Source organism: Rana temporaria, chromosome 1, assembly GCF_905171775.1.
Source record: "Rana temporaria chromosome 1, aRanTem1.1, whole genome shotgun sequence".
NCBI lineage: Eukaryota > Metazoa > Chordata > Amphibia > Anura > Ranidae > Rana > Rana temporaria.
This window is the reverse complement of record NC_053489.1, coordinates 450,724,035-450,743,018: the sequence shown is the minus strand read 5'-3', so window position 1 is coordinate 450,743,018 and position 18,984 is coordinate 450,724,035. Positions and strand designations below refer to the sequence as shown.

Genomic DNA, 18,984 nt, shown 5'->3' with positions numbered 1-18,984 from the left:
CACACGAACATGTTTCTCGTCGAAAACCAGCCCGACGAGGAACACGACGAGGAAATTGAGACTCCCGTTGAGTTCCTCAACAGTTTTCTCGATGAAAAACATACACACAACCGTTTTCCTCTGAAAAAAAGCTCTGCCACCAAGTTTCTTGATGGATTCTGTCGAGCAAAACGGTTGTGTGTATGAGGCCTAAGTCTCAGCACCAGATGTTCAATGTTGACAAGAGATAGGAGGCTGAAAAAAGGAACATATGTAGCAAATGCAGCGGCCAGAGATTGGGCACGCTTATGGCAGGTAATTCATTTTTTGCTGGGAAAATGGCCCAAATTATTTTTAGTCCTACTTCTGCTTTAAAGATCCAGTATCAAGTTTTTTTTTTACAGGAAAAAGAAACTTCTCTGTATACAACCCAAGACTCACAAAAGACTGGTGATGTGTATTATACTTTTGTGTAGCCATATATGACTCAGCTCAGGGAAAGTCCAACTGAGGGACAATTAGTTGTGCAACTCTCTGCTAAGAATGTAATTACTACATGTTCATAGTTCATACATCTTATGTAGCAGTTGTACTCAAATCATTATAAAATATATACTCAAAAGGCATGTCTGCGGGTTTTCTTCTAATCTTTTTGAACACTGCCAAATTGTACACTGATATTTATGAGTAATATTGCTTTACTGTATAATGACATTGAACAATTTTTTTTTTTTTACATGTTTTTTCTATTGGTAATAGGACAGTATGAAGTGTCTGTATCCAATTACCTATGTGTTTGAGGCAGATCATTAGCTATGCATATGGCTTTGATGTGTGTGCTGCCTGCTTTACATTGTTATAATTGATTTATAATGATTTTTGTTTACTATAAAAAAAAAAGAATGGAAAATAAAGATGAGGTTTATTATTCTACATCTGCCGATTCAAATTTTTCCTGATGTGTCGGATGCATACATTTCCCTCATTATCATCATTATCATTGATTCACAGAACAGAACTCTGAAAAACATAACGGTAATAAATTGTATTAAAACTTTATCCAAACAACAACGAAGCAAGATCAGTTCCCTATTACTGGTCACCCACAGGCAGAAAAGTATGGACGATCTTGGAAACCAGTTTAGACAGTATACACAAACAAATTATATAAAGAAAAATGTATTTATACAAAAAAAGTAAAAATAGGATATCCCAGTACATCATAACATATTAAATAAGATACATGCCAGAACATTGTTTAAAATACAGATTGACAATACATGTGTATCACTAATACTTAATGAACCCCACTAGGGTATATTGGGTCCTCACAAATCATGTATTCCTCAACATGTTTCACGGAACCGCTTCATCAGGAGATTATTATCAAAAGGCCAACATACAACCAAGGTCGAAGCACCACCAAAGTTCCTCTACGGCGGATGTGTGGGATATATACAAGTGGAAAGATAATGTTGCTTAATTACTTAAAGCGGTTGTAAACCCGCATCAACATTTTTTATTTTTTTTTCTCCTACAAGGCAAGAGTCATAATGAGCTAATATGCACCTCATATTAGCTCATTATGAAATACTTACCTCGGAACGAGTTGTGTAGAACTTACCTGGTCCACGCCGAGCGAGATATCATCTTGACTCGGCGTGTCTTCCGGGTATCGCTGCTCCAGCGCTGTGATTGGCTGGAGCGGCGATGACGTCACTCCCGCGGGAGATTTAAATTCGGCAAGGTCTGGCGGCGGCCGGTCCTTTCGCCGTAGATCCCCCCTGTGCATGCGCCGCTGCAATCAGCGGCGCATTGCGAGGGGAATATCTCCTAAACCGTGCAGGTTTAGGAGATATTCTCCTTACCAACAGGTAAGCCTTGTTATAGGCTTACCTGTAGGTAAAAGTCAAAAAAGTGGGTTTACAACCACTTTAAATATATATGTATGGCTCCAGGGAGGGTAAAGGAGATAAAAGTTTGGGCAGTAAACACGCTCCCCTGCAAGTAGCAAGGCCCAGCAGGCCACCCGTGGATTTCAGCTTGAGACGCAGGGTCTGACTGCATGCTATTAAACGTGTCCCCCCCTGGAGCTAGCATCCACTGATTGGTTGCTAGAGATTAAAGCGAATCATTACTGTTCATTAGTTGCTAGTGGTTACTTCACATGCTTACCACTTTCTGATTTGCTGCTAGCAGTTACTGCGCATCATTACCACTTACTGATTGGTTGCTAGAGGTTACCGCACATCATTACTGCTAACTGATTGGTTTCTAAAGGTTACTGCACATCATTATTGCTCACCAATTGGTTGCTAGAGATTACAGCAGATCATTACTGTTCACTGATTGGTTGCTAGAGGTTACTGCACATCAGTACCTCTGCATCAAATTGTGGGTGTGACCAAACTGCACTAACAGTGGGGCATTGTTACATACCAGGAGTTCAGGAGTGCACTATATACTGACTGCAGGGTTCAAGAGTGCACTAGATACACATTAACCACTTAAGCCCCGGACCTTTAGGCAGCTAAATGCCCAGGCCAGGTTTTGCGATTCGGCACTGCGTCGCTTTAACAGACAATTGCGCGGTCGTGCGACGTGGCTCCCAAACAAAATTGGCGTCCTTTTGTCCCCACAAATAGAGCTTTCTTTTGGTGGTATTTGATCACCTCTGCGGTTTTTATTTTTTGCGCTATAAACAAAAATAGAGCGACAAATTTGAAAAAAATTCAATATTTTTTACTTTTTGCTGTAATAAATATCCCCCAAAAACATATATAACATTTTTTTTCGTCGGTTTAGGCCGATAAGTATTTTTCTACCTATTTTTTGTAAAAAAAAATCGCAATAAGCGTTTATCGATTGGTTTGCGCAAAATTTATAGCGTTTACAAAATAGGGGATATTTTTATTGCATTTTTATTAATTATTTTTTTTTTACTACTAATGGCGGTGATCAGTGATTTTTTTCGTGACTGCGACATTATGGCGGACACTTCGGACAATTTTGACACATTTTTGGGACCATTGTCATTTTCACAGAAGAAAATGCATTTAAATTGCATTCTTTATTGTGAAAATGACAGTTGCAGTTTGGGAGTTAAACACAGGTGGCGCTGTAGGAGTTAGTGTTCACCTAGTGTGTGTTTACAACAGTAGGGGGGTTTAGCAGTAGGTCTGATGTCATCGATTGTGTCTCCCCTATAAAGAGGATGACACGATCGATGCGCCGCCACAGTGAAGCACGGGGAAGCCGTGTTTACATACGGCTCTCCCCGTTCTTCTGCTCCGGGGAGCGATCGCGACGGAGCGGCTATAAACGAATAGCCGCGCCGTCGTCCCGGATCGCTCCCCGAGGGAATCCGCCCACCGCACGCAGCGGGGGGGGGGGGGGTCTCGATCGGACCCCCCACCCGCTAGAAGGTAAGGACGTGTCCGTGCCATTTTGCGGACGTAAATAGTCGTGCGGCGGTCGTTAAGTGGTTAAAGGTTCGCGGAGTGTGCAACGTACAAAGTTTAGTGTTGAGGGGTGAGTTACATACAGAGTGCAGGGTTTAGGGGTGCGCTATGTGCAGGTTTGAGTGGTGTGCTATGTGCAGAGTGCAGGGTTAAGAGGTGCACTAAGTGCAAATGGCAGGGTTGAGCACACAACAGCCCCCCCCCCCCCCTTTTTCCAGTAGACTCTTACACAGCATGGCCACATAGAGAGGAACAACATCCAAGTAGCACCTCCAGGCGTTCTAGGAGCATAAATTACACATCTGATTTCATGAGGACCTATCAAACTTTTGAGCCTGGGTTTACACTTGTGCGATGCCAGACATCGCATTCGATTCGCACTCCCACTGCAGTGCCGATCACATGTGATGTCTGTGCAGTGCGAGTTCAGCCATACAGTAGTGTGGTTAAACTTGCATTGGATTCACATTAAAAAAAAAAGGTGCAGGGACTTTTTTCTCACTTGTGTTCTCACCCATGGGATCCGATTCCTGTCTGAATACACAGTTCGCACTGCGTTCTGTGAACCAATCTGGGGGGGTCATTAACATTGTACTGACACCCGCAGCAGTTAGCAGAGGGCACTGTGAACTGCCTGCGGGAGAGATGAGATGCGATGTGGGAAACAACACTGGAATCGTGCTTGTTCCTGCATCGCTACAGTAAGTGTGATCCTAGGCTGAAGGCCCTGGAGCACCAGGACAATGGAAATGCCCACAAAATGACCCTCATTTAATCTATCCAGGTGACTAAGGGCTCCCCCATGATAATTTTGCATTACATTCTACTGTCTCGAGCTGTCCTCTTACCCCCCTGTACTGTGCCCTCCTGCCCCTCCCCCCACCCCATCTGTACTGTACCCTGTGCATTTTTTTACGTTGTTTACGTTAGACTTTTTCCGGCGTAAAGTTACCCCTGCTATATGAGGCGTAGCTAATGTTAAGCATGGACGTCCTTCCCGCGCTGAGTTTTGAAAATTTTACGTTGTTTGCGTAAGTCGTTCGCGAATAGGGCTTTGCGTAATTTACTTTCACGTCGAAACCAATGAGGCTTTGCGGCGTAATTTCGAGCATGCGCGGGGTCAAGTGAAATTTAAATAAAACACGCCTACAACATCCCCATTTGAATTAGGCGGGCTTACGCCGGCCCACATACGTTACGCCGCCGTAACTTAGGGCGCAAGTTCTTTCTGAATACGGAACTTGTGCCCAAATTTACGGCGGCGTAACGTATCTGATATACGTTACGCCGGCACATAGATAGACCATTCTATCTGAATCCAGCCCTATAACTTTTACGTAAACCAATCAATATACGTTTATTGCGATTTTTATTACCAAAAATACGTAGAAAAAAACATATAGGCCTAAAGTGAGAAAAAAATAGCTTTTTAACTACTTGGAGCCGGGGCCATAGACAAATGACAGCCAAATGCTGGGAGGACTATATTGACATCCTCAGCTTCTCCGGCCACTGGGGGGGCGCGCTCGTGCCCGCCGCGTCACTGGGGTGGCGATGCGCGTGCCTGGTGGCCGCGATGTCCACCAAGCACCCACGATTGGCAGTTACACAGACAAGGACGTGGATTTGTGTGTGTAAACACAGGGAGAGAAGACCGATGCTGTGTCCCTTGTACATAGGGACACAGATCGGTCACCTCCCCCAGGCAGTCCCCTCCCCCCACAGTTAGAATCACTAGTAGGGAACACATTTAACCCCTTCCTCACCCCCTAGTGTTAACCCCTTACCTGCCAGTCACATTTATACAGTAAATCAATGCATTTTTTTAGCACTGATCGCTGTATAAATGTGAATGGTTCCAAAAATGTGTCAAAAGTATCCGATGTGTCCGCCATAATGTCGCAGTCCCAATAAAAATCGCAAATCGCCGCCATTATTAGTAAAAAAATAATAATAAAAAAAATGTCATATTTCTGTCCCCTATTTTGTAGGCGGTATAACTTTTGCGCAAACCAATCACTATACGCTTATTGCGATTTTTTTTTTTTTTTTACCAAAAATATGTAGAAGAATACGTATCGGCCTAAACTGAGAAAAAAAGTATTAAAAATAAATAAAAATAATTGGGATATTTATTATAGCAAAAATAAAAAAATATTGTTTTTTTCAAAATTGTCGCTCTATTTTTGTTTATAGCGCAAAAAATAAAAACCGCAGAGGTGATCAAATACCACCAAAAGAATGCTCTATTTGTTGGAAAAAAGGACGTAAATTTTGTTTGGGAGCCACGTCGCACGACCGTACAATTGTCGGTTAAAGCGACGCAGTGCCGAAAGCTGAAATTTCGCCTGGGCAGGAAGGGGGTATATGTGCCCAGTAAGCAGGTGGTTAAAAAAAACAAAAAAAACAATGGAGATATTTATTATAGCAAAAAGTACAAAATATTGTTGTTTTTTTATCAAAATTGTCGCTTTTTTTTTTGTTAATAGCGCAAAAAATAAAAACCGCAGAGGTGATCAAATACCACCAAAAGAAAGCTCCATTTGTGGGAAAAAAAGGACGCCAATTTTGTTTGGGAGCCACGTCGCACGACCGCGCAATTGTCGGTTAAAGCGACGCAGTGCTGAAAGCTGAAATTTCGCCTCGGCAGGAAGGGGGTATATGTGCCCAGTAAGCAGGTGGTTAAAAAAAAACAAAAAAACAATGGAGATATTTATTATAGCAAAAAGTACAAAATATTGTTGTTTTTTTTATCAAAATTGTCGTTTTTTTTTTGTTAATAGCGCAAAAAATAAAAACCGCAGAGGTGATCAAATACCACCAAAAGAAAGCTCTATTTGTGGGAAAAAAAGGACGCCAATTTTGTTTGGGAGCCACGTCGCACGACCGCGCAATTGTCGGTTAAAGTGACGCAGTGCCGAAAGCTGAAATTTCGCCTGGGCAGGAAGGGGGTATATGTGCCCAGTAAGCAGGTGGTTAAAAAAAAAAAAAAAAAACAATGGAGATATTTATTATAGCAAAAAGTACAAAATATTGTTGTTTTTTTTTATCAAAATTGATGCTTTTTTTTTGTTAATAGCGCAAAAAAATAAAAATCAAATACCACCAAAAGAAAGCTCTATTTGTGGGGGGAAAAAAGGACGTCAATTTTGTTTGGGTACAGCGTCAATTAAAGCGACGCAGTGCAAAACGCAAAAAATTGGCCTGGTCATTCAGCACCACTTCCGGGGGTGAAGTGGTTAAACACTGGCTGACTCTGATCATTGTATTCTGCTGTAAGGAAGTCTCCCATGATCACTGTTGGTGTTGATGGGGGAATGGAGAAAATTTCCATTCTTCAACTTACAAAGTGCATAATGGTTTGCCTTAGGAGCACAGCGATGTGCTGATCCTACAACAGTTCAATGGCAATCAGATACCTAACAGCCTTCTAACCTTTTATTCTTCACAGTGTCATTTGTATTAGAGCCACTAGATGGCGCCTGTACCGCTTTTGGTCACTCACTTCCTGTCGTGACGTAGAAGGTGTCCAACATGGCGGCTTCCAGTGCTGTAAACACGTGTGCTAGTCTGTAAAACATCGGATCGGTATAGGGAAAGTGTTTATCGCTGTGTCAGTGTGAGAGTCGCCTTCACCGCCGCAGCCATGTCTGGGAGGAATAACAACAAGCTGCCCACCAATCTTCCTCAGCTACAGAATCTGATCAAGAGGGATCCAGCCTGTTATACCGAGGAGGTGAGAGGGGCTCCCAGTATCTACATACATATATAGGAAGGATCCCTGAAATAGATGAATTCAGTGAAACAGCAGCAGCCCATAGGAACTAACAGGAATTCTCTGATGGCCAATATATCAGCATTTAAAGCCCAGCTCCAGCCAGATGTTTGGCAAGTATTGAATAGGCTGCTGAAAAATCAAAGAGGAGCTACAGTGAGGTTCAAAAATCAGCAGCTACAAATACTGCAGCTGCTGACTTTTCATAAAAGGCCACTTACCTGTCCTGGACTCCGGCGCTGTCCTCATCCAGGCCAGTTCTTCAGGTTCCCAGCACTGCCATGCTGTGGGAAGCTGGTTCCGTCTTTTGCAGCTTCACAGCCAGCTTAAACCGCACTGTCTGGTCCTGCAGCGTCCTGGGACTAGGGTTGCCATCTCATCCTATAAGACTTATTAACTTCCCTAGTAAGGATGAGCTCCGGCGTGTTCGCATTGAACACGTGTGGAGCCCGCCAGGAAGTCGGCACCCGCGCTGCGCTAATCCCAGCCAGGCATACATTTCCCGATGCTCGGGTGAAGAGATCGGGAAATGTATGCCTGGCTGTGATTAGCGCAGCGCGGGTGCCGACTTCCTGGCGGGCTCCACACGTGTTCAATGCGAACACGCCGGAGCTCATCCTTATTCCCTAGGCAATCCAAAAACCTAGGTACCTGCTTCCTTTAAAAATTACAACAGGGCTTGACAAATCCCAGATCATCATAGCGACTAGAAATTGCGTCCTGATGCCCAGGCTTTTGTCATCTTGCAGACCATGCTCTGGCCGGAATACAGCTACAGCATGGTCATTCAGTTCTGGGAGGCCGTCTGTTGATGTTTTGCACAGAGCAGCCCAGATCCTCCTCTTCTTGGGTCCTTTGCCAGCCCTACCTCCTGCCAGGTGCCCTTACAGCAAGCAGCTTTCTGTGGGGGCACCCAAGCATGTGTGCTCCCGAGCCATGGCTGTGTGTGTGTCCATTCACACATGGAGCTGCAAGATCGGTTCCATCCCTCCATCTCCTAATTGGCTCCACGGTTGTGATTGACAGCAGTGGGAGCTAATGGCTCCCGCTGCTGCCAAAAGCCAATCATGAGTGTGAGTCTCCAGAGATCTAAGGCTCTTGTGGACATCAATGGATGGAGAGGGGGTTCAGGTAAGTATTGGGGGGGAGCTGCAGCACACAGAAGTGTTTTTTTGTTTGCTTTTTTTTACCTTCCTGTAGAATGCACAATATTTATTACTTTTTGCTATAAAAAAAAAAAAAACAGATTTCTTCCTCAGTTTAGGCCAGTGTTTCTCAATTCCAGTCCTCAGGCCCCCCAACAGGTCAGGTTTTCAGGATTTCCCTCAGATGAAAAGGCTGTGGTGATTACTAAGGCAGTGAAACTGATCAAATCACCTGTGCAAAATAATGGAAATCCTGAAAACCTGACCTGTTGGGGGGGCCTGAGGACTGGAATTGAGAAACACTGGTTTAGGCGGATATGTATTCTACATATTTTTGGCAAAAAAACCCCGCAATAAGCGTATATATTGTTTTGCGCAAAAATTATAGTGTCTACAAAATAGAGGATAGATTTATGGCATTTTTATTATTATTTTTTTTTACTAGTAATAGTGGTGATCAGTGATTATTATTTTTTTGCGGGACTGCGACATGCTGGGGGAAGCTGACACTTATGCAGCGATCAGTGCTATAAAAATGCACTTATTACTGTATAAATGACACTGCCAGGGAAGGGGTTAACACTAGGGGTGATCAAGGGGTTAAATGTGTTCCCTGGGATGTGTTTCTAATGCCCAATAAGGATGAGCTCCGGCGTGTTCGCATAGAACACGTGCAGAGCCCGCCAGGAAGCCGGCACCCGCGCTGCGCTAATCACAGCCAGGCAGACATTTCCCGATCTCTGCAGCCGAGCATCGGACAATGTCTCCCTGGCTGTGATTAGCACAGCGCGGGTGCCGACTTCCTGGCGGGCTCCGCACGTGTTCTATGCGAACACGCCGGAGCTCATGCTTCATGCCCAATACACACAATCTGAAAATTGGGCGAAAAAATTCCGCTTTCGAAGCGATTGTACGATAATCGGATCGTTAGTACACAGCTTTCAAAAGCCGATCATGACAGTTCATCCGATTATTATTCTACCAGACGTGCACGGAATCTTTTTTCGTACGATTTTGGTTTATTTAGTACAGCTGTCATTCGAAAATGCAATACAACACATGACATCACTTCCGAATTTGTATTCCGTCGTACGAGAATTTTCGTGACTTTAGTAAACTCAACGTGAGATTAGCATGAAAAAAAAAAAAGACGATCATTCGTCCAATAATGTCATCGTGTGTACGGGGCATAACTGTGGGGGGATGGGACTGACTGGAAAAACAGAGAGATCGCTGTTCCTAATCACTAGGAACAGACGATCACTCTGTACTTCCCTGTCAGAACGGGGATCGGTATGTTTACATTGACAGATCTCTGTTCTGGGTCTCTGTGGAGCAATCACGGGTGGCCCGTGGACATGACGGGCGCGGGAAATGCACATCAGCTCCCCCTGCCGTGCAGCTGGCAGACGCCTGCTATAGCTATTAAAGGGACCGTCGTACAACTACAGCGATTCACGGGAATGAGCCAACCTCCCGCAGTATGACGGCGGCTGGTCGGCAAGCTGTTAAGCTTTGACCAAAAAAAAAAATGGAAGCTGATTGGCTACCATGCACAGCTGCACCAGATTTAGCACTCTCCAATTTTAGTAAACGAACACCAATGTGTCCACGTACACGGTGGATTTAAGCTTAAAGGATGAGTTCACCTTTGGGAACATGTTACTTGTTCTGCCCGATTTTAGGGTGGAAGAGGTAGCATATTCCCAATGCTGCTGCCCCCCTCACTGTGGCAGCAGTTTCCCGTAGTAGCTGTTACTTTTTGAAAACATTCATAAACACAGCATCCTTATCGGCTTGTAGTTCTCAATGAACTACCATGGCACTGTGATAGTTCATTGAGTCTTCCTGTCAGCGAGTATCAACAGATACACTGACATTGTGGAGGAGACCTGCATGGCACCAGCAATCTTATGATCACTGGTGCAATGCTTTACAGGCTCCTACTACAAAAAAAGAATGCACATTTTTTTTTTTTTTTTTTTACCTAAAAAAAAAAATGTACATTTATTGTTTTTTTGCACAAAGGTGAACTTATCCTTTAATATGTTAGAGCTGAATTTAGGGATGTAAAAAAGCGCGAATCCCGCATTCAAAGACCAGCCCTTTTTATGCATGTACACATAAACGTGTGCATAAATCCATTCTTATGTTTGTATATGTTGTACACCTGTAAATACAGGATTTTGCACACTATTACTTGTGTGTGTTTTTTTGTTATGCTTTATTTCTCTGAGATCAGGATCCAGCATATTTGTGAGTAAATTGTGTGCATGAGCCCTAAAGGTTTTGGTTAGAGTTGGACTTTAAAGCGGGATTCCACCCACAAATTTTTTAAAAGTCAGCAGCTACTAACAGTGTAGCTACTGACTTTTAATAAGGACACTTACCTGTCCTACTTGCCTGCGCTGATGGGCACCCCCGCTGCCGATCCCACGATCGATGCAGGTCCCGCGCCGCCATTCACACTAGGGGAAACAGGCAGTAAAGCCTTACGGCTTCACTGCGCATGCGCGAGTCTCGCGCCGACTTGTGAATGGGCGGCTGCTCTCTGAGAACACACACAGTTCCCAGAAAGCAGCGCGCCCCATACACTAGGAGAAGATGAAGAAGACGATGGACCGCGGCTACGGAAGAGGCAGATTACGAACTTCCGCATAGCAACAGGTATTTTGGATGAGTATAATTTTTTTTTTTTCAATTTTTGGGCAAATGTTGTTTTTCTGGGTGGAACTCCACTTTAACATACCAAAGGCAAAGGATACAGTTGTACATATTACCTGCTAGTGTAGTTGAACTTCCATGCATTAACGTATTTTTATGTTGATGGTTAAGCAGACTAAATAGTTTCTTCCTCCATTCCTGAGAGCTTAGCAGTGCAAGCTCCAGCCATTCCTGAGCAAATGCTTTTTTGTAAAGTATGTTTTATGTCCGGTTCAGCTGGTGTCTGTTTCACTTTTGTCAATCGGTGGCTGCAGCCGCTGATCAGTGTATTCTGACAGCACTGGGTCCATGCTGTCAGAATACAATGTCCTGTCTGGGGGGATTCCTTCATCCACGGACAAAAGGAAAAAAAGTAGCCAGCTTTATAATGAATTAGGAAAGTTAGAAGGGTGGTATACAAAAGCTGACATAGTATTCCCTCTAAACAGTTGTGGGGCTCCTGTCTGCTATATAATTGGGCTCCTGTCTGAAATATAATTGGGCTCTCGTTGTCAGACCCAGAAGATGACTTGGAGATTTGCCATTTTTTTTTTTATCCCATTAGTGCCCTAAGTATATTTAAGAGATCTGCCCATGTAAATTAACGTAGGTTACCGTGAAAAATATTAAGAATGATTTACAGGTGTACCTTCGTTATTGAGCAATAATAACCATAATTAAGTGTATATATATATATATATATATATATATATATATATATATATATATATATATATATATATATATATATATATATATATATATATATATATATATATATATATATATATATATATATAAAAGGGGTGACTTGGGCCTGTCGACTGAGCATCCAATAATATATAAGAAAAAATGGGTTTTATGGTCGCATGGAAGAGATTTAAGATAATAAGGTTGCAAAATCTTTTTTTTCCATAAGATATGCCAGTTTTAACATTTAGTCTATAAGAGCTGAAATATAATAATTTTGAAAGTAATTCTGCGTGCCTTTCTTGTGTATACAGTTTCTTCAGCAGTACAAGCACTACCAGTCCATTGTTGAGGTATTCAAGCTTCAACCAGACAAACCAAACAAAGAGTTGGCTACATTGGTCATGTTTATGGCACAGGTAAGTGCTCTCTAAGTCTTCTATTGCATATTTTGATATGCACCCAGCCTTAATAAAACACCTACAGTAGGTGTTTGTGATATTGTGTTTTTAGCACGACAGCATCGCGCTGATTCTCGGCGACATGGTGCCGAGATCTCGCACTCACTGGAATAGTGACAGCACATCCCAGCAAGCGCGTCATAGAAGCGACGGGAGATCCGACTTGGATTCCCGCCAATTCTACACGTGTGCGGCGTTTGTTATGAATCCTGAGGGGGAAGTCCCCGCCGGATTTTAAATAAAAATCCGGCATGGGTTCCCCCCTCAGGAGCATACCGGGCCCTTAGGTCTGTTATGGGTTGTAAGGAGAGCCCCCCTACGCCGAAAAAAAACGGCGTAGGGGGTCCCCTACAATCCATATCAGACCCGTATCCAAAGCACGCTACCCGGCCAGCCAGGAAGGGAGTGGGGACAAGCGAGCGCCCCTCCTGAGCCGTACTAGGCTGCTTGCCCTCAACATGGGGGGGTTGGGTGCTCTGGGGCAGGGGGGCGCACTGCGGCCCCCCCACCTCAGAGCACCCTGTCCCCATGTTGATGAGGACAGGGCCCCTTCCCGACAACCCTGGCCGTTGGTTGTCGGGGTATGCGGGCGGGAGGCTTATCGGAATCTGGGAGCCCCCTTTAATAAGGGGGCCCCCAGATACCGGCCCCCACCCTAAGTGAATGAGTATGGGGTACATCGTACCCCTACCCATTCACCTGCAAGAAAAGTGGTAAAAACACAAATAAACCACACAGGGTATTAAAATATTTTATTTGTCTGCTCCGGAGGCCGCCCCCTGTCTTCTTTATTAGCTCTTTTACCAGGGGGAGCTTCTTCTTTGACGTCTTCGGGTGGGTGGGGGCCGCCGTCTGGTTCTCTTCCACCGCCGGGGGGGTCGCTTTTAAAAAAGCCCCCACCCCCCGGCGGGTTTCCTCCGGCGTCTTCGGCGGGGGGGCTTCTTCTTCCGCTATCCCGACGGGTCTTCTCCGCTATCCGGGGGGTCTCCTTCTATGTTCGCCGCTCTCCGCTGTTGACTCGGCGCACCCCGGTTCTTCGTCTCGCTGTCCGGTGCCTCCTTCCGTGCTGTACGTCTTCTTCTCCTTCCGTGCTGTGAGTTCTTCTTCCGTGCTGTGACGTCATGTTCTTCACTTCTCTTCTTCTCCCGATGTTGACACGCCGGCTCTTCTCGCTGAAATGACTGATGCGCGCCTTGCATCGGACCTATATAGGCCTCACAGTCCCATCATGCTCTGTACCTACCCATGTGATACCTACCACGTGGGTAGGTATCACATGGGTAGGTACAGAGCATGATGGGACTGTGAGGCCTATATAGGTCCGATGCAAGGCGCGCATCAGTCATTTCAGCGAGAAGAGTCCGTAAGAATGCTTATTTTAAAAATGTTGAGAGCATTTCATGTATTTGTGTTTTGTAACAGGGGAGATTACAGATTTCCTTGGTATTGGACTAAATTGTATTGTAAGGTAATGATATGCATTATTGCTGTAAGACTTTTTCAGTTGTGACTTAGTGTAAGATGGTTTATGTAGTTTGTTAACCTTCGTAATCTACCACTCAAAATGTCCTTCACCAAGCATTCCAAAATTCTTGTAAGCTGCATTCAGGTTTCTTTACCGTTTTTATTTTCTCCCACAATCCCTTCCATAATCTACAGAAGGGTATTCTGCGATTAAAAAAAAAACTAATTCGTTAAACAGCATTCCAAGAATGATGAAGTATTTTTCCACCGCCAGTAAAGTGTCTACATGTTTTAATCCATGTGTAACGCAGTACACAGGAAAAGTGTTAATATATGCTTCGCCAGGGTTTGACAAATTTGCTTGGAATCTAGGAGCCAGCTAAAAAAGTTAGAAGCCAGAAAACGCACCCCATCCCGACGAGCTTGCGCGCAGAAGCGAACACATACGTGAGCAGCGCCCGCATATGTAAACGGTGTTCAAACCACACATGTGAGGTATCGCCACGATTGGTAGAGTGAGAGCAATAATTCTAGCCCTAGACCTCCTCTGTAACTCAAAACATGCAACCTGTAGATTTTTTTTAAATATCGCCTATGAAGATTTTAAAGGGTAAAAGTTTGTCGGCATTCCACGAGCGGACGCAATTTCGAAGCGTGACATGTTGGGTATGAATTTACTCGGCGTAACATTATCTTTCATAATATTAAAAAAAATGGGGATAACTTTACTGTTTTATTTTTTAATTAAAAAAATAGTGTAATTTTTTCCCAATAAAAGTGCGCTTGTAAGACCGCTGCGTAAATACGGCGTGACAAAGTATTGCAACGATCGCCATTTTATTCTCTAGGGTGTTAGGATAAAAAAATATATATATTGTTTGGGGGTTCTAATTGGAGGGAAGAAGATGGCAGTGAAAAATGACATTAGAATTGCTGTTTAACGTGTAATACCAACGGCCACCACCAGATGGCGCCAGCTTACACATCTGGTGGTAATAACTTGTAATACCAACGGCTCACCACCAGATGGCGCCAGCTCACAAAAAAATATATTTTTTTTTTCTTTGCCCCCCTTCCAAGCCAAGTCGCCAGGACCCTATTTCTAGTCGCCATGGCGACCTGGTGACCGGGATTTTTTAGAGCCCTGTGCTTCGCAATAGCTTACTTGTAGATACAGATATGTACATTCCCACATTGCATATAACTGTTGAAAGAAGTCTAAGGCTGCTTTCACTCTGGGGCGGGGGCGGCATCAGTGGTAAAGTGGCACTTTACCATAATTTTTGCAGAGGTATTTGGCCGCTAGCAGGGCGCTTTTAACCCCGCTAGTGCCCGAAAAAGGGTCGAAACCACCGGCAAAGCGCCGATGCAGCGGCGCTTTGCCGGCGGTTCGGCCGCACTGCCCATTCATTTCAATGGGCAAGGGCAGTGGAGTGTGTGTTCACCGCTCCAAAGCTACTTGCAGGACATTTTTTAACATCCTGCTAGCGCATCGCCTCAGTGTGAAAGCCCTCGGGCAGGCACTGCAGGGGAGCTGTTTTTCAGGTGCATTTTTTTTTAGCCCAAAAGCGCATGAAAAACACCCCAGTGTGAAAAGAGTCTGAAACTAAATCGGGCTTAACCCAGGAGTATCCACCTATTGATTTTTCAAATTTGTCCATGCATCCTCTATGCTGATGTATCCATTCTGTTTTAAGGCTCACCTTTGAAACATTTGTGCCTGTTCCACCCATATTTAGGGGTAGGTTCCAGATCCTGCCCCCTCTTCCCCTGACCCCACTCCCCTTCCCTGCTGTCAAGTTTAAAAAGGGAGTGGCTGTGTGGGGCTCTGCCCACCCAGCCGTGTTATTCATTTATAGATTCCCATTAATGAACAAACTACCTTATATGATTTAGGTAGGAGATGGGTTATTTCATGCACCGCATTTCAATAGATTAATAATCTACCTTAAAGTAATTTGGGACTTTTGAGATGCTGGAATAACACAATGGCATACACATATTCAGTAAAAATTACCAACAATTTTTATTCAAAAATCCATTAAAATCACATAACCATAAGATGGTCCTATTTGCCAGAAACTGGTTGAGGAGATACCCTTTTACGTGCTACATTATTTTTTCTTTACGCGGCTTCTTCAGGAGTTCTTATAACATAAGGACTATGCAAGGAAAATAATTCCAATTTATAAGAAAAAAAAACAGCTCCTATATTAAGATGTAGCCCATGAGACAAGAAATCGAGAAAATGGCACGATAATGGCCACAAGTAAGTTAATTTCCTTGCATAGTCCTTATGCTTCAATAACTCATGAAGAATCCGCGTATAACATCACTATAACATGTAAAAGGGTATCTCAACAAGTTTGCAGCAAATAACATTTTTGGTCATTTTTACTGAATGTGTGTATGCCATTGCGTTATTTTAGAACCTCAAAAGTCCTGTATTAATTTAAGGTCTATTATTAAACTACAAGTACCCTCCTCCACTGTGGCAGACAGACTTGTAGATTCAACGGGCTGGGGGGGGGGGGCCTGGGGAGCTTTCTCGTAGTCCAGTGACATGTCCCCCGGCTTATAGCCTGTATGGTCTGTAAGAGCCCACATTGCACTCGTCATCTACTGAATTCAGGTGCAATGCTTTCTAGGCACCTGCAGGGGAAAAAAATAATTTCTTCTGCAAAAATATGGTGCAATCATTTATTTTTTCTATAACAAGTGAACTTATTCTTTAATGTCAAATAGTATGTACTCTGTTGTCATTGAAGTTGTGTAGAGTAGAGCAAAAGTAGGCAAACTTTTGTTTGCCACAGGTTTACTTTTATTTAATTTTTTCTTGTAGCTATAATGCTAAATCCTCTTCATGTTTTTGTGTTTTTAGACTGCTCACTGCTATCCGCAACATCTGGAGGACTTTCCACAGCAGATAAAATCTATACTGTCTTCACAGCATACAGTAATGGATTCAGACCTCAGAATGGTAATCTTTTATTTATATTTTTACTTAAAGTGGATGTAAACCCAATTCATAAAATGTGGGCACATATATCTGCAGTATTTTGTTATCTCTCTTCAAAGAGCTAAGTCCTGTAGCTCTCTCCTGAACCATTCCTCTGTTATCAGCCAGGTAACTCCTAAAAAATTCTTGGACACATCAGATAAAAGCAGCCTGACATTTCTGTCAGGTGAGGTTGCTAAAATAGATTAGCAGGGAGCTGGTCCTATTACAAAACGCCTCTGAGAGTCTCTGCCTATGATGAGAGGGGGTGTGTGCCTTTCCTCCAATCGGCCATGTTAGCTATCTTGGCTGTATGCCCAGACATCTCACACTGTGTTAAACAGGAAGAGAAAACCTCCTAACATGATCTGAACTTTCTAAACAGTATATAAAATGTGAAGACAGCAGATATACATGTAGGGAGGCTGTTAACTTCACGGGGTGTATGGAGGATTTATAAGAGATTCTTTCCCTAGGGAAAAAACACTGCGCTAACACGTGACTAAATATATATTAACCTAATTAAAGAAGCCGCCAGTACCTATTACTCAAGATACCCAAAGTAAAAAAGACATAAAATACAAAAAAGGTACAACGCTAAAAATATTGAGTGATAATACCCAAATAAGTGAAAAATAGTGGCAAATTCAACAAAATGTGAATAAGATGATATAAAATAAACGTTTGAAACCAATATTATATCAATGTAAAAGTCCCAAGTAGTGAAGTGGTTAATAATTTGAAAAAAGAAGGGAGGTGCACTGAAAAAATCTTCCACCAAAAAGGGACACCCAGGTAGTGATATGTAGTCTCCTTACCGAATCCACTGACCGCTATATTAGCGGTCAGTAAGGCACATGGATTTATTATAGTCTTCCCAATCAGACTTTCTCCAGCAGGTGAATGGAAAGGGCAGATCCTCAGCAACAGTCCCCAACACATGAAATAATATGGCTCATATATATTGGAAAAATGAACAAAAACACTCCATAGTGAAGTACTGCAAAGATGGTGGGTTTAATAAAGGTTGGATTTTGCGTGGAACGTCATCACGCTCACGAGGAGATGCGCGCACACACACACACACACACACACACACACACACACACACACACACACACACACGGAGACCAGCTGACAGGGCTGGATCGGATCAAAACGCCACTTTGTCTATCCCATGCCGTTTTAATTCATCTTTAACTGTAAGTGCAACCCAACCTTTATTAAACCCGCCATCTTTGCAGTACTTCACTATGGAGTGTTTTTGTTCATTTTTCCAATATATATGAGCCATATTATTTCATGTGTTGGGGACTGTTGCTGAGGATCTGCCCTTTCCATTCACCTGCCGGAGAAAGTCTGATTGGGAAGACTATAATAATCCATGTGCCTTACTGACCGCTAATATAGCGGTCAGTGGATTCGGTAAGGAGACTACATCTCACTACTTGGGTGTCCCTTTTTGGTGGAAGAAGATTTTTTTTTTCAGTGCACCTCCCTTCTTTTTTAAAATTATTAACCACTTCACTACTTGGGACTTTTACATTGATATAATATTGGTTTCAAACGTTTATTTTATATCATCCTATTCACATTTTTTTGAATTTGTCACTATTTTTCACTTATTTGGTTATTATCACTCAAAAATTTTAGCGCTGTACCTTTTTTGTATTGTATGGAGGGTTTACATCCACTTTAAAGCAGTGCGTATCCCAGGTCTGGCATTAGTGGTGCAACGGATTGTCATTGATCCGTGATCCGCATGGATCAATGACTTCGGATCGGCACACACGTGATCTGCAGCGTGCCGCAGGATTGCAGAGCGGCAAAACACATTGAAACTGTCTCTGCTCTGCTCGCACACAGCCCCGCATCCTCCTAACCCTGCGCTGTGATAGACAGAAGGCGGGTCCAATGCTGGGATGTGTTCTGTCTATCACAGCGTGGGGTTAGGAGGAGGCGGGGCTGTGTGTGAGCAGAGCTGAGTCTGTTTCAACATACGGGCGGTGAGTTGCTTTCTAGCAGAAAATGTGCGCTGCTGTCCGTCCTCCCCTCTCTCCCCCCCTCCCCCACATACTTGGGGAATCCGTCATCCCCCCCCCCCCCCCCCCGGCCGCCAAGTCTGTCTCCTGTCGCCTATGTACACAGTGAGAGGGGTGAGCTGTGCTCTTCCCCTCTCGGCTGTGACAGGAGTTCTAGGACTCCTGTTTTTGGAGCTAACAGGGTCAATAAAGAGAACCTGTCACCTCCAATTGCTATCATACAGGGAATTGTTTTCTCCTGTGTGATAGCAATAAATTTAAGTGAA

The 18,984-nt window shown here is 43.6% G+C and overlaps 1 protein-coding gene and 1 long non-coding RNA gene across 2 annotated transcripts in view; one reads left to right on the top strand and one right to left on the bottom strand.

The window, feature by feature from the left end:
- Positions 1 to 884: 884 nt before the first annotated feature.
- Positions 885 to 7,583, bottom strand: LOC120916572. Its single transcript, XR_005744018.1, has 2 exons — positions 7,437 to 7,583; positions 885 to 999 (listed from the first exon to the last, which is right to left on the bottom strand). It is a non-coding gene; the product is annotated as an uncharacterized LOC120916572 (long non-coding RNA).
- Positions 6,952 to 18,984, top strand: part of SDAD1 (SDA1 domain containing 1) — a 62,048-nt gene continuing 50,015 nt past the window's right edge. The window contains exons 1-3 of the mRNA XM_040327616.1: positions 6,952 to 7,176; positions 12,068 to 12,172; positions 16,560 to 16,658. Of these exons, the coding sequence (XP_040183550.1) occupies positions 7,087 to 7,176; positions 12,068 to 12,172; positions 16,560 to 16,658 (294 nt within the window). The 5' untranslated portion in view covers positions 6,952 to 7,086. The remainder of the gene's footprint in view (positions 7,177 to 12,067; positions 12,173 to 16,559; positions 16,659 to 18,984) is intronic.